General features: G+C 45.8%; 1 protein-coding gene across 1 annotated transcript in view; it reads right to left on the reverse strand.

Annotated features, from left to right (window-relative positions):
* Dscam (DS cell adhesion molecule) overlaps window positions 1-15,329 on the reverse strand; it is a 625,182-nt gene extending 609,853 nt beyond the window's left edge. Inside the window, exon 1 of the mRNA XM_008826928.2 lies at window positions 15,269-15,329. Within this exon, the coding sequence (XP_008825150.1) occupies window positions 15,269-15,329 (61 nt within the window). The remainder of the gene's footprint in view (window positions 1-15,268) is intronic.
* Window positions 15,330-16,165: the final 836 nt, after the last annotated feature.

The following is a 16,165-nucleotide window of genomic DNA, read 5'->3' on the forward strand; positions in this document are numbered from 1 at the left end:
CACACACATAATGTAGATACATACATACAAACACAATCAAAATAAAATAAAATGGGATGGATGGGCCTGAGGAGCAGCACCCAAGGTCATCCTCTAGCCTCCACAGGCAAGCACACACATGTACACATTTACCCCCCACTACACATGCACCTATATACAAGCATACATAACATACATACACATGCACACACATTTTTACAAAGGTGTATTGGTGTGGGAGAGGGAGAGGACTGTGAGAAGAAGGTGGTTACTTTCAGCTGTGAGAGACAGCTTCAAGAAGACCCTTTTTAAAAACTGTATTTATTATTAATTTTATTTTATGTGTATGAGTGTACTGCCTGCATGTAAGTAAGTGCACCCGTGTCATGCAATGACCATGGAGGTCAGAAGGGGACATCAGATCCCTGGAACTGGAGTTATTGACAGTTGTTAGCCTTCATATGGGTGCTGGGAATGGAACCCAGGTCCTCTGTAAGAGCAGTCAGTGCTCTTAACTGCTGAGCCATCTCTCTAGCCCCAAGAAGGGCTGTTAGACTGCTGTAGAGTGACCTGTGGTGATCAGGTCAGATGGTGGCTGAGCACCCACCCTCCTGCACTGCTACTTATTAAGCAAATACAGTATCCTGTGACTAGTCATTGAAGCACGACAGGCCAGTTCCACACTGTCCTAACGAGGGAGACGCAAAGGGGCAGAGACCAGCCACCTGTCTGCAGACACGGGGTCATCATTGCCCCTTCTGTTCCTTCTGCTGTTATTCCATGTCGCCCACTAGTCAGAAATTTCACTCCCAACAGCCACACAGTGTAGCTGACCACTTTTCACGCTATTGCGTCAGCTTAATAACCTGGCTGGTTTTTCTTCTAGGAAACCCAATCTTTGGCCAACCTTGTGACAAGGTTTGGCCTTCTCCAAAGGCCAGCCTCCTTCCTCACCTCGGTCCCATCTCCGCTGACGACCAAGCATCTGACCACGATTAACAACAGCAGACCCAAGAAACGGTGGGTGCCAGTCACTGGACTATCATAGGGGAGAGCACATCTCATCAAAGTGATGCTCCCTCCCCCAAAGCCGGGAGGTGAGGGGCTGGCAGGAAGTGGCTGCTTCCTCATTTGCCCTCCCAAGTAGACTCAATGTCTCCAAAAAGCTTCATAAGTCAGAATATGGGAGTGACTTCAGGCTAAGAATCTGCTAGATCAGAATTGAGTTCAATCTTGCAGTTCTCGACTCAAATAAAAACAGGATGGGAACACTGTAATTTTACACTTGTGCTTTCTAAGAAACTGACGCTACCCCCAAACATATTGTCAGGAATGAGGCAACTGTCATTCTTCAGGGCTAATTAATTCCACCCAGATTTCTGGAGTTTTTTTCCTCTACATTAATCTGCCAACTCAATTGTGTGTAATATGAACTAAATAAAACTTGGTCATATCTGAATTTATCTTTCTCTACCCTAAAAGTAGTCTTGCCAAGAATAGCAAAATCTTTAAAACTATGAATATATGCAGGCACTATCACTCAACTAAATGTACAGTGTGTTGATGAAAACCACAGTCCAAGAGCCTGCTTGTAAAATTGTTTAAATGACTGCAAAAAAAGGACAAGTGAATGTTTAAAGAGATAAGGGACCTCCGGAGAATTCCTGTCACGTCTTGCATTTTCAAAGCACTTTAAACTCCTCTTTCCTCTGCACACCGTGGGCTTAATAAGATAACATGAACCCATTCTTCCAGTGATGCCTTCTCTGGCCACAAGCGAAATAAAGTCAAACTACATTTGTGTCTCCTGTCTGTGGAGCTGGGACGATGGGACTTCACATTACTGATGGCCCCTGCTCCCTCTGTGGTCTCAACTTCTTTCACAGGGGACTCAGTCAACCTTCACATGAGCTACACATGTGGGAAGCAAAGTCCTTGTAAACAACTGCCCTTAAAAACAGTCAAGCGAAGCAGACCACTGGGCATAAGCTTTAGCGTGAGATCCTGGGGAGGGAGGGGCTCTGAGAAGTCTCCCCCAGCAGTCAACTTCTTGATACTTTACAGAGTTCCAATAGGAGGCACAGACAGCAAGGAATGTTCCACACAGAAGAAAACAAATCCACGCTTCAGCATTCCTCAAAATGCAGACGTGCAAGGTGACAAGGTGGGAGAGAATTCACATAGAAGGCAACACAGACTCCTTCCCTCAGGGAACATTTATTGAGCACCAGCTGTATAGCATTGGGCAAAGCCCTGACAGCGCACATCTGGAGGAGTCTGGTGCTGCTCCGTAGGATGTTTTAGCCTGGAGGGTGCTGTGGTCATAGAGAGAACAGTGTTAATTCTATCCTGAGTGCTCCGGAGGCATGGATGGTAAAGCAACTCAACACAGGGAAGATGGAGGACGCTTTCCACCAGGAAAAGAGAACTCACAGGAAGAGAATGCACAAGTATGTGGGGACCCTGAGTTGTCACAGCCAGGGGAGAACTGAGACAGAACCAGTCACAGTAGCATTAGGGCGAGATGGCAGGCGTTTTGGTATCTGGTTCCTCTGAGTCAGATATGGCCATCGCCATCTAGAATTAGGGCAGCTACAGAGCCACAAGAGACCCTCATGAGGGCTGGAGAGATGGCTCAGCAGGTGAGAGCGTTAGCTGCTCTTGCAGAGAACCTGGGTTCAGTTCCTAGCACCTACATGGCGACTAACGACTATCTATGTAATCTGATGCCCTCTTCTGGTTTCATTCAGGCATTGCATGCATGAGTGCACTTACATGCAGGCAGGCAGAACACCCATACATGTAAAATAAAAATAAAATTTTAAAACCTAAAAAAAAATTCTATTTGTTCTTTTTGCTTTATGAGTATGAGTCTATTGCCTGCATGTGTATAAGTGCACCTGTGTCATTTAAATGCCTGCACAGGTCAGAGGAGGTCATCAGATCCCCTGGAACTGGAGTTACAGACAGTTGTTAGCCACCATCAGGTGCTGGGAATCAAACCTGGGTCCTGCAAGAGCAGCCAGTGCTCTTAACCGCTGAGCCATTGCTACAGTCCCTCAACAACTTTTTAAACAGAGATCCTGTGACATTGGGTCCTCCTCTCATGGGAGAAGGTAGGACGTGAGCTCAGGAGACTCATAGGGGTCTTCTATGCAATCCTCGCCAGGCCTGCTCCTTCCCTGAGACCAGAGCAGAGGTAGCAAATGCCAGGATGGGGGTCTGGTGCCGCAGCTGCCTTCGGGTCACCTACACTCCTGGAAGGAACCCCAGTAAACTCACTGCTTCCAGTAAGGAACCCCAGGAAACTCACTGCTTCCAGTAAGGAACCCCAGTAAACAACTGCAAGCTGGACCTGGTGGAGCCTTCCTTTCGTCTGTCAGTATCATCTCTGCCTGGGTGAAGAGTCTTTTTAATGTCTTCTCAGGACACATCCTACAGCATGGAGCTTTGAGCCCTCCCTGTCCTCCTTAGCTTCAGCTGTCAACTTGACACAAACCTACAAATACCTAGGGAGAGAGGGTCTCAAATGAGGAACTGATTCCACCAGACTGGCCTGTGGGCATGTCTACGGCATTTTCTTGTTTTCTAATTGATATAGGAGGGACCAGCCCATTGTGGGTGGTGCCATCCCTAGGCAGGTGGGCCTGGGTTGTATAACAAAGCTAGCTGGAGACATGAGTCAGTGGTTAAGGGCACTAGCTGCTCTTGCAGAAGACCAGGGTTCAAGTCCCAACACCCACACGGTGGCTAACAACCATCCTAACTCCAGTTCCCTTTTCTGACCTCCGAGGACATTGCGTGACACAGGTGCACTTTCACACATGCAGGCAATACATATACACATAAAATAAAAATGATAAATAAAATATTTTAAAAAATAAAAGCTAGCTGAGAAAGCCAAGGGGAGCAAACCAGTCAGTCGCATCCTCCATGGTCTCTGCTTCAGCTCCTGCCTCCAGGTCCTGCCTTTACCACCCTGTCTTCTCTTGATGATGGACTATGATCTGTAAGCTAAATAAACCCTTCCCTCCCCAAGCTTCTTCTGGTCAGTGTGTGTTGTAGTATCAGAATGCAAACCAAGAACAAGCCTTTATCTTCCTTTTTCCTACAAATACTCATTTAGCATCGGGCACTGGGCCACGATCTAGGAACAATCTAGGTTTAAAGTTTTGTGGACCTTTGTGAGCTGATATTTCTGGTGCTCTAGCAATTTGTGCAGACTGAAGGTCAGAAGGCATGTGATCAGTTCTATAGACAATAGAGATTTTCACGTGTAGGCACATTGCAGAGAGGGATAAAAATATATGTTCATACAAAAAATATACAAATGTATACAAATGTTCAAACAGCCAATAGGGTGGAACAATCCATACGTCCATCAGCTGAAGAATAGGTAAGCACAATGTAGTTTATAAGATAATGGAATATTACTCTGCAATGAAAAACAACCAAGTAGTGACATGTTGTGTAGTGTGGTTGACCCTGGGTAACATGTAGAGTAAAGAAAGCCAGACACAGAACAGCACATACTACAGGTAGATTACAGGTAGATGAAGTGTCCAAGAGAGAGATCTCTAGGGAGACAGAAAGTATGTCAGTGGTTTACCTGGGTCTGAGGTGGGAATCAATGGATCAGGGAGTCATAGTTAGCACCATTTAGATGGCACATGGTTACTCTTGGAAGTGTCAAAAATGTTCCAAAATGAACTGAGGCTGCACATATCTGGGATTAGAATTAAAACACTAAATTATGCACTTTAAATGGGTTCATTTTATGACACGCACATTGCATCTCAATAAAGTTGTTTTAAAAGTTGAGAGGCATTGAAGAGTTTTTTAAAATTTTTAGTTATCTATTTTATGTGTATGAGTGTTTGGACTCCATGTATGTAAGTTCACCTGTGTCATGCAATGCCTGTGGAGGCCGGAAGAGGGAGGTGGATCCCCTGGAACTGGAGTTACAGATGGCTGTTAGCTGCCCTGCGGGTGCTGGGAATCAAACACAGGTCCTCTGCAAGAGCAGCCAGTGCTTTTAGCTGCTGAGCCGTCTCTCCACCCTGTCACTGAACATTTTGATAAAGAACAATTCCCCAAAGGGAACATAGGAGCTGGGGAGCGGAAGGCAAGCAGTGTCAGCTTCACTAAGAACGGCTTGGCCCTCAGCCACCCATCGGCACATTCATTCCAGGCTCCAAAGAGAGAGCCCACAGTCAAGGAAGAAATGAGAGCCCACGATGGGGCCTCAGTGCAAGAAGACTTTATAAAATGGGAAAGGACCTTTTGACAGAGATTTGACTCCAAACACAGAGCGAACTCTTACATATCAATAGAAGAAGCCCATGCCGAGGCTGGAGCAATGGCTAAGCCGAGTGAATATTGCTCTCATAGAAGATCTCAGTTTGCTTCCCAGCACCCACACTGGGTGGCTCACAACCACCTGTAACTCCACATCAAGGGATCCGATGCCCTTTTCTGGTCTCTGCAAGCGCCTACACATACATACTGTCACAAAACTAAATGATAAAATATATATTTAAAAAATAAAAAAAAATGGGGCTGGAGAGATGGCTCAGAGGTTAAGAGCACTGACTGCTCTTGCAGAGGACCCGGGTTCAATTCCCAGCACCCACATGGCAGTTAACAGCTATCCATAAGTCCAGTCCCAGGGGATCTGACAGCCTCTTCTGACCTCCATGGCATTGCATGACACAGATGCACTCACATACATGCAGGCAATACACTCATACACATAAAACAAAAGTAATAAAATATTTTTAAAAAGAAAAGAAAGAAAAGAAAAGAAACCAAACTATCCATAGAAAATAAGAGACTTTAGGAGAGGGACTGGGGAGATGCTCAGCAGGTTAAAACTTGTCAAGTAGGTGCCCGTGGAGAAAGCCCATGTGTCTGTAACCCCAAAGCTGTGGGGGGCTGGAGACGGGGATTCCTGGCTGGCTTTGAGCCCAGCTCCAGGTTCAGAGAGGCCCTGTCTCAAGGGAATAAAGCAGTGTGGCAGAACAGGACACCTGATGTCCTCTTCTGGCCTCTACACACATGCACACTGCCAGACGTGCAAATATGTGTGCACACACCAAGCATGCATGTGTATACACACATCAAAAAAGACTTGACTAGCCACCTCACATGGCCAATATATAAATGACCATTAGCGCACGGAAAACACCCTTCACCCTTCATCACCAGGGCTGTGTAACTGACAAGCACCACCAAAAACCTGTCCCAATCACGAGAGCAGAAAACACGGCAGCCATCTCGGGTCTGCAGGATACGGAGGGCACAAAGCTCTGCTCTTTGGGGGAAGGAGGGAATTCACCTGGGAAAGCTCAACCCAGGCATGCCTCTGACTTGGGTCTACTTTCTAGGTACACTTTGATAGTAACACCATCATGGGTTGGTCAAAAATTGCACACTGGAACCAGAGAAATGGATTGGCAGGTAGAAGCATTTGCCAAAGAACCCAAGTAAAGGTGGAAGGAGAGAACTGACTCCCAGGAGTTTTCCTCTGACCTCCACATATGTGCTGTGGCATGTGCATGCCCCCACACACATGCCCCAACTCACACACACATGATGCTTACACACAATGATAAGCCAATAAATTTTCTTTTGTTTTTCTGAGACAGGAACTCCCCATAACCCCAGTTGGTCTGGAATTTGACCAGGCTGGCCTCGATCTCACAGAGATCTACCCCCCTCTACCTCCCGAGTCCTGGGGTTAAAGGCATGTGGCACCATGCCAGGCTCAATAATTTTTTAATACACTGGGCTGCCCTCAGCAGCAACTGTCTGTGAGATACTAAGTGAATGTCACATAGATACAGATAAATGGGGAAATTGCTAAGTGCCATATGGGGCAGCTATACACTGGACCATTACAGAAAAATAAAATAAAAAAATCGACAATCTAGAAGCAAAATACTCGTATCGGGCCAGCAAGATGACTGAGCTGCTGAAGAGACCGCCATCAAGCCTGGTGACCTGAGTTTGATCCCTGGAACCACAGGGTGGAAAGAAGGAACCAGCTCCTCCAAGTTGCCCTTGACTTTCACAAGTAAACACACACACACACACACACACACACACACACACACACAAATGAATAAGTGTTTAACATTTTGAAAACAATATTTATCTTGTAGCAATCACACAGCTTCATGTATCATGTTATCTTTATTTTGATTACGGGTTCTTGAGAAAGGATTTTACTCTATAGCCCTGGCTGGCCTGGAGGTTAATATCTTTATATGCAGCCCAAGCTGGCCTCAAACTCGTGACTTTTCTCCTGCTTCAGTTTCCCTGAGTTATAGAAGTACAGACATAAGCTACCACACTCTGGACACATTAACACATAGTATTTATTTTGTTTGGGGATGGTTTTAGTTTTAGACTATTTTTTCAGTGCTGGAATGGAACTCAGGGCCTCATGCAGGTTCCATCATTGAGTTGTACTCCCAGCCCCTCACGACAGAACTCTGAAGGAAAACGCACAAACATAAGAGACCCCATTCTGTCCCCGTTCCCATCAAATAGACTGAGAGGGAAAACTAACCCACAGTGCTGGACTTGATACCAGAATGGTAGGTATCTTGATCTGGGTGCTGTTTTCCTCAGAGAACATAAACTTCCCTGGGCTGTGCACCGGGATCAGCAATCTGAATTCCTTAAATTTAAATTTAAGTTATTTAAAAAGATCTTAAGGAAGCAGAAAGAGGAAAAACCATAGAGACAAGGGGGAATTGATAAGATCAATGTTCAACCACCCTCCACCCCGAAAAAGGTATCTTTGAACCAGCAGGATGGAAGCCAGGTGTAGTGGCTCACACTTGTAATTCCAGCACTTGGGAGGCTCGAGGCAGGGGCATAGCTGTAAGTTTGAGTTCAGATTGGGTTTCAGAGTAATCATCCAGTCATCCTTGGTTGTGGAGTGAGACCCTGTCTGAGTCCTCACCTCTTCCCTCCAAAGAAGGAGGAACAAGCAAACAGAAGATGCACTATGGGAAGTCACCAGGGGTCTCAGCAACGTTAATGACTTCAGAGAAGCTAGAAAGCCCAAGAGCTAAGGTGAGCCACTGGATTCAGGCTCCGTGGACATGCCATTTGGGTCCAAAACTCTTGTGTTGATTTCATAAGAATCTTTGAGTGGGTATGTGTAGGACAACAATCTGAGTCTCTGAAGGTTTTCCAAAATGAAAGGAATATGACTGGGCCTTGGGTAAATATGCCACAAAGCATATCCTTTAGTTGATTTGGAGGTACGACTTGATTTTATACTTGAATAAATGCTTTCCAGCTTAGTACTACCTAGATCTGAATTAAAATCAGGTTCCTGATGATCCCACCGTGGCCTAGAGAGCACCCAGACATCCATGGAGTGAGTCCAAGAGAGGCCTAAAGACGTGCCCACTTGTTCAACTGTGCATTGAACTCTAATGCGTCTGGATCGTGTGGTCCCTGCACTGAAGCACTGGGTCACACATCCTACTGAGACAAGAGCTGGACAAGACTTTACAAGGATGGATAACTCAAAAAATTCTGTGCCTTCTGATCAAACAGTAACCACAGGCACAAAAACAGAAAGTGGACCTGCCCTCCTGCCTTACACAACCAAACACCCAGCAGCACAGTCAGCAGTCCATTCAATAAGGAACCAAACCAGACAGCCCCCAGTTCACTTCCTGAGAGTTTCCAACATCCATTCAAAGGTGGAATTTTATTTATTTATTATTTATTTATTTTATGGTCTTTTTTGAGATAGAGACTCCCTGTAGCCACAGCTGGCCTAGAGCTATGTAGACCAGGCTGGCCTTAATCTCATTGAACTCTGCCTGCCTCGGCCTCTTGAATGCCAGAACTAAAGGCATGTACCACTGTGCCCTGCAAAGGGCAAATTTTAAACATAAGTGGGTACAATTGCTGAATTAAGATAAAGTGAGACTTAAAGGTCACAGGGCTGATGAGACTCATAATTTAGAGAGAGGGATGCTCCATAAAGGACATTATGAGGCTGGAGACACAGCTCAGGTGAGGAGCCCTGATGCTCTTGCAGAGGACCCACAGATCAGAATTGCCTATAACTCCAGCTCCAGGGGATCTGACACCATCTTTTGGCCTCCACAGGCACCTGCACTCACATGTACATACCTTCCCCCACATACACATAATTAGAATTTAAACAAGTCTTTTTTTAAGGAAGGGCACTACATAGAGAGGGACACTGTCCAGATGGAGCTCCCAAGAGCTGGAAAAGATTCCCTGAAGTAGTCTTTACCAGAGCACTGCGAGCTGCATGTGTGTAAAGAAATGAGTCATAGGCGAGGGACCTAGAGTGCAGGTGGAAAACATCTAAGAAGAAAGTTCACATTCCCACCAGCCAGAGTAGAGAGACATGCTGACACACTGTGATGTGCATTATATTGGTAAATTGTCGTGTGTTGTTTGAGCTAATTGAGAAGCTGGCTCTGGAAGTGTGGTTATCCCCAGACCCAAGCATGTTTATCTCAAAGTGTGCTCCAAGGTCCCTTGTCTGGGGGTGGGCTGTCCCCCTAACTCTGTGCCAGGGAGGGAAAAGAACAGAATAGCCCAAGAATGAAAGCATCATGTTCTTGAGAACAGCTAGAAGGTAAACGTTTCAGGTAGATGTTACTATTGCTTAGCTCATGGTCTAACTGACTGCCATGGGAAAGCTCAGCTGGGAGCTCAGCCATGGAAAGAGAGCTCAGTTGGGAACTCCAGCTGGTACCTCAGCTTCCCCAGGTGGTTTCTGCTGGATGCTGTGAGCACCTGGTTTGATGATGCTATCATCTCTATATGTTGTTATTTGCTCTTTTACTTGGGAGCCTCACCTGAGGGGATGTTCTACTCTGCTGGTGACTCTGTCAGTATGAACTCTAGCTCCCTGCCTGAAGGTGCCTTACCCAGTCCATATCTGCTGGATGTTTTGAGTGCAGAATCTGATAATATCTCTCATTCTCTCTCTGAACCCTACAACATACATGCATGAGATACAGCAGGCATAAGTGAGCGACACAACAGTGGGGATCAATCTAATCTCAGCAAAGCTTATGCGGTCATAGAGGGACCTAACTGACCCCAAGTACAAAACTGTACAGTAAACTCCAGTACTAATTAGCAGAAAACAACAAAGCATGATGGTTAATGAACTGAAATTTCCAGCAGGATATTATGACCTATTCTGAAGCTCATCCCAGACCCAGACACCGAACACAGACACCAAAATGAGAAATACAAACCAGAAGTCTTTTGTGTTCATTGACTGAATAAATGTTTAAAAGAAAAAATTATGATTTTCATACTCTATATAACTAGAGATTAATTTTCACCACTAATTCCTGATGTGTATTTATTATGTGCCGTCTGTATAACCTAAATCTCATTATGCAGCTGTCAAGGACCCAAAGGAGGAGTGGCTGAGCAACGATCCTGAAGCATTATAGGAACACATTTCGGAGATGTGAGCTACTTTGTGTCAGAATGTTCTTTTTATCCAACATTCTTTCAGGTTTTACAACAAGAATAAAGAAAGCTCAATTTCTGCTACGTGCTTTAGAAAGCTCTGGAGGGAAAAAAATAGTGTTTTACCCAGAAAATGGCTACAAAATACTTGCAATATCCTTCTAGAAAATTATCTACAAATATGGAAAGGGAGTCGTGGTGCTCACAGCCTCTGTGCCCCTGGGGCTGGCTGAATGCCACGGTTGTAACATGGCTGCAGATGACGTATGCATTTCCCAAGGAGAACAAGGGCCCTGTAGTCGGAAATGTTCAGATCCTGCGCTGCAATCCAGCATTTGTATTTCAAGTTCACAGGTTTCAAAAGGCACAAAAGTGGCCAGCAATCAGAGGAATCCTAAGTCCTAGCAGGAGCTGGGAACCCAGAGACACATGAGCAAACCCAATGTGATGGGTCTGCTGCATTTGGATGTAGTCTGATGACATCCCTGGAGGTTTGTATGTTAGATGCTATGGGGATGTGAAAGCGTGTTTTAGTTAATTGTCTGTTGTTGTGATAAGGTGCCATGACAAAAGTAGCTTATGGAAAGATGCGTTTTGGCTCACAGTTCAAAGTACAATCCATCATGATGGAGACATCAGGGTGGTAAGAGCTCAAAGCAACTGCTCACTTTGCACACAGTCAGGAAGCAGAGCGATGAATGTTCCTGCTCAGGCTCTTCCTCCTTCATACACAATCCAGGACCCCAGCCCAGGGAACAGTGCCCCTCACCCTCAGTGTGTGTCCTCTCAGTTCATAATCTAACCAACATAATGCCTCACAACCATGCCCAGATGCTAAACAACCCCTCACTGGTTGCCTGGAGCCTGTCTCCTAGGTGACTCCAAGTCCTGTGGATGATAACATTGATCTTCATGGTGTGGCAATGTGGACAAGTGGGGCCTTCAAGAAGAGGAGCCTAGTGGGAGGTTGGTAGATCATTGGGATTACTGCCCTTGGAAGGTACTAATGTAGTTCTTAGGACGATTGTTATGCAAGTGAGCATGACCCTCCCCTACTCTCTGGCTTCCCTGGCTCATGTGATCTCTCCCTCACACACATGATGCCCTATCATCTGAAACCATGTGCATGGCTATGGCAGCTCTAGGTAGAGCCAGCACCATGCTACTTTGCTGCTCCCCTCTAAAACTGTGAATTACATAGTTCCCTTCTCTTTATATATGACCTAGCCTCACATATTTTGTCATAGCAAAGGAAAACTGTCTAATACAGAACCTTTGTGATTTGGAGGCACAGACACTTGGGAGCAAAAGTAGAGCAAAGATGATGAAGGATGTAGGATGAGGGAGGATGTGGGATGAGGGAGGATGTAGGATGAGGGAGGATGTAGGATGAGGGAAGGTTCATGTAAGAAAGACAAAAGAAACAGGCAGAAATGAGGTCGTGGGAAATAACATCAGCATTGCAATGACGTTCAGAGAAGAGCTTCTTAAATATTCACAGGCAGGGTCTTGAAGAGAGGGAATGCATGTAGAAAGGATTGGTGCCCAGCATGGCAATAAGACTTGTCAGTGAGCAAAACATCAACACAACTATAAGACAAGGCTGTCTCAGGGAGAACAACACATTTGTTCGTCCTGTGATTAGAGAGCAGAGGGATTACAGTCAGAGTCGGATGGTGTCTCAACATGAAAGTGAAAACCCGAGTCCAGTAATCCCAGCTCAGCTCCAGGTGGACCGCAAGCCCGGAAGAGCCCCGATGGAAAGACTACCGTCCTTAAATACCCTCCCAGACCACAACTACCCGCGTTGAGCACGTCTTCTTAGGCCACAACTTCCCTCCGCTCAGAAGTACTCCATTCCATTTTCCATTTTGCTCCGACCTGGGGCCGATCAAAATCTAATTTTTAAAGTAATTTCTTTTTACAGGTAATGCACAGGTTTTGCTTCGTGCCTCACAAACAAGCTAACCTGCTGCTCTCATAACTGCAAATATGCCCTAAGTCTCAAGACCGCAGTTTTTAACCAGGCTCTTGGGGAACTGATTGAAGTCTAACCTAACTCTTCTGGTTCACTGTCCTCTCCCCTCACTGGACTAGAGCAGGGCCCCACCCACTGGCTTCCTCTTTCGTCACTTCTTTTAGTTCTTTCCACCAAGCTGGTCATTCATCAGCACACTCGGCATCTCCTAGCCGCCATGGTTCTCCTGTCTTCCTCTTCATCCTTGGCAGTGTATGCAGGTTCCCTTACTGCTGTTTTAGAAAGCTTCGACGGAAGGATAGGGGAGCAGTGGCCAAGTCCAGGTGTCTTGCCTTCCCAGCCACACCTGCAGCCCCGGTCGTGATGGAGAAAGCGGCCTCTGTGTCGGGGCAGCAGACAACTTCTCCACAGAGCACTGGGATGCATTACACGGAAATCTCGTCCGCTCCCCCACTATGTGGTCCGTTCCTGTAAATTCCTCTCACATCAAGATGTGGCTTGTTTGTGTAACTTTATCCACCGGGAACATATCCATTTGCTTTGGATGCAGGCAAGGGAATGTTGTACCTTTGCATACAATCTGCTAACATAGGGCAATATAATTATCACTTAAGTGGAACTGCAGTCATGCCTTTGATGAGGAAGAAAAAGAATTTCTTTTGGGAAAAACAGCACTGTAATTCTTGGAGCCCTTTGCAGCTTAAACCAGCTATAGGGTAACTCAGGAAGTGTGAAGGCTTCTTGCTGGGTCTCCATTTATTGAGAAAGGCATGGGACTGACCCAGAGTTCTATCCCCAAAGTATCAAGCAAGTAAAAGATGATGTTTCTAGATAGAGTACAAAAGATTGTCCCTTCTATATTGCAATTCAACAAGCTACTAGGAAATGAGGGAAAAGGCAGAAAAGCCACGTTTAAAAGATGTGGGCTCAGAGTGAACTCAAGAACCAGACTCCTCCATAGGAGAAAACCAACGTGAACTCCCAGAGTGACTGACAGATGCTGGTATTGTGGTGACTTTGGCATGCCCTCTCTGGGAGCTGTCACTGGAGGAGCTCTTGGAAGGCTGTGGAACGTTCAGTGGTGGAGACTCACTGGAGTCAGGGAGGTGGGGGTGGTCCGTGGGCTGAGGTGTTGTAGCCTGGCCCTACTTCCTGCTCCCTCTCCTCTGCTTCCCAACTGTGGAAGCCACGTGCCCACCACCTCACTTCCTCCTGCCTCCATGTTTGCTGCAGCATGGTGGACTGCACTCCTTCTGAAACTCTGAGCCAGAATAAACCTTCCTTCTCCTCCCTCAAGTTGCTTCTTGTCAGGTAATTTGACCACAACAGTGAGAAAAGTGACTGACACCAGGATCACAACTTCTCACTTCAAACCTTCACACTGGATCTGAAGGCGTGCTCCCAGAAAAAAGTTTCCCAGAAAAATACCCGTGTTCAAAGACCCTGGTGTGTCTGAATGCATTAAGAGGGGAACTGGGTCCTGCTGGAGAAACCCAAGGGTGAATTAGTAACTGTGAAAACTAAGTAAACAAAGAACAAACTGATTATTCATTTCAGGAAAACAGGAAGCTATAATAGGAAAAAAATAAGGACTCAATATACATATGGTTCAGCTGCAACCAATATTTACACAGTCAGAATAATGTGAGGTAGGTTTCAAACGCTCATTTAACGCAGCTGCAATATCAGTATATTTGAAAAAATGAAGAGCAGATTCATGACTTGCAGTGTTAAACACCTGTCTGAACCTGAAAAATCATTCTATATAAATAGATAATTTAAGAGCCTCGATCTGAATATCAGAAGAAACAGCTTGAACAGGGACATAACGGGGTGGGGGCCTGAAGAGATGACTCAGTGGTGGTGCTTAAGAACACTTGCTGCTCTTCCAGAGGATCTGAGTTTGAATCCCAGTACCCAGTCAGGGGGCTCACAACCTTCTGTAACTCCAGCCCCAGGGGATCTGACACCCACACACCTGTGGTATGCACACATATACATATAAAATAAAAATAAAATGACATGTCTGTCTGTGACTGTCCACAGGTTGTTCCATTCCCCCCCGACCTCCATACACACATAGGTGGCTATCCTCGTGCCCAACAGCACCTTCCATGTGGAGAGAGTACACTGCATGTGATTCTCACTCTTGACATGGAACCTTGTAGAATTCTAGAAGATGCAGAAGTGTCACCACCAGAGGAAGGCAGAACACGATATAGAAGTCCCATCTGAACTGACCGCTGCTGGGTGAGGGAGAGCTGTTCTTCTTTAAGGCAGTGACACTAGATAGGCTGACTAGGCTCCTGTGGATGGACTCACACCGACTCACATCTGGGAATTCAATCTTTACTCCATAGGCTTAATATATATGATGGAATACATGAAATCCGGTGGAGGTGGGGGCTATGGGGGAGGACAGATAGGGGAAGGGTTCTAAATATGAGTAAGACAAATTATATGAAATGCACAAAAATTCAATAAAGAACAGTAAAAACAATATATGGGGGAAGGATGGAAAGTAGTTGTAGAAATCACACTCGGGATGCAGACATGGGTGGAGAAATTCTGTCTGCACAGGCTGCAGACAAAGATGTAAACATCTCACCTACAGAGGATGCAGAGGACGGTGTAGAAGTCCCACCTGTGAAAGCCGCAGAGCAGGCTAGCAAGCCCACCTGTGGAGTCTTGGCAGTCAAACACTTGAGGCTTAAGAGGAAATTTCTGATTAGAAATGTGCAAAACTGTTGCCCTAACTTCTTGTTCCGCTCAATCCCAATGCTGCTCTATGATTGAGCATTCTTTAAAACTTACGTCCAGGCTCTTTGACCTTCCTCCCCTCGGATGGTAGCCATTGGTAGCCATTGGTAGCCATTGGTAGCCATTTTAAAAAGAGATCAATCAGAACCACCTCAGGTACATACAAAAATACTGTCTCTATAAAATACTAGATTTCATATGTATGTGTGGGTGGGTGTCCATGTGTGAGCATGTGGAGGCCAGAGGTCGATGTTGCGTGGGGGCATGGGTATGTGCACGTGTGTGTGTGTTGTAGGCACACACACATGCAGGTTCGTGTCTGTGTGGAGGCCACAGGAGGATGTTGGGTGTCCTGTTTATCTCTTATTTCCTTGAGACAGGATCTCTCACTGAACCCAGAATTTTATTTTTACCCTCCACAGTGCAGGAGTTACAGGTGTGTGAAGAAGATTATTCCAAACTGGGATCTGAACTCAGATCTTCATGCTTGCACAGCAAGCATTCTTAACCATGAGCCATTTCCCCAGATCCTTCTACCTTATTTTTTGAGGCAGTCTCTCACTGAACCTGGACCTCACCGATTCAGCTAGACTGGCTTTCCAGCAAACTCTAGGGATCCTCCTGTCACCCCAATGCCAAGATTATAGAAACACCAAACTTTTACATGGGTTCTAGGAATCAAATCAGGCCTTCATGATCACAAAGCTTTACTAGCAGAGCCATTTTCCAGTATGAAAATACTACATTTTTTACTAAAATGATCAACGGCCATCCAGTTGTTCATAACAGTTACTCAAAGCAAACCCACAGAACTCCTCCATACCCAAGTTTCTCTGCATCTTGAGTTTAAAAAATCCTGTGAGTTGCAACTTCAAAGTCTGCTCAGAGCCTGCAATCCCCACCTCCTCTGCACCCCCGCTTCCAGTCACTGGCTTTCCCCCAGAAATGGCA

Source organism: Nannospalax galili, unplaced genomic scaffold (assembly GCF_000622305.1).
Source record: "Nannospalax galili isolate Female #2095 unplaced genomic scaffold, S.galili_v1.0 scaffold192, whole genome shotgun sequence".
Taxonomy (NCBI): domain Eukaryota; kingdom Metazoa; phylum Chordata; class Mammalia; order Rodentia; family Spalacidae; genus Nannospalax; species Nannospalax galili.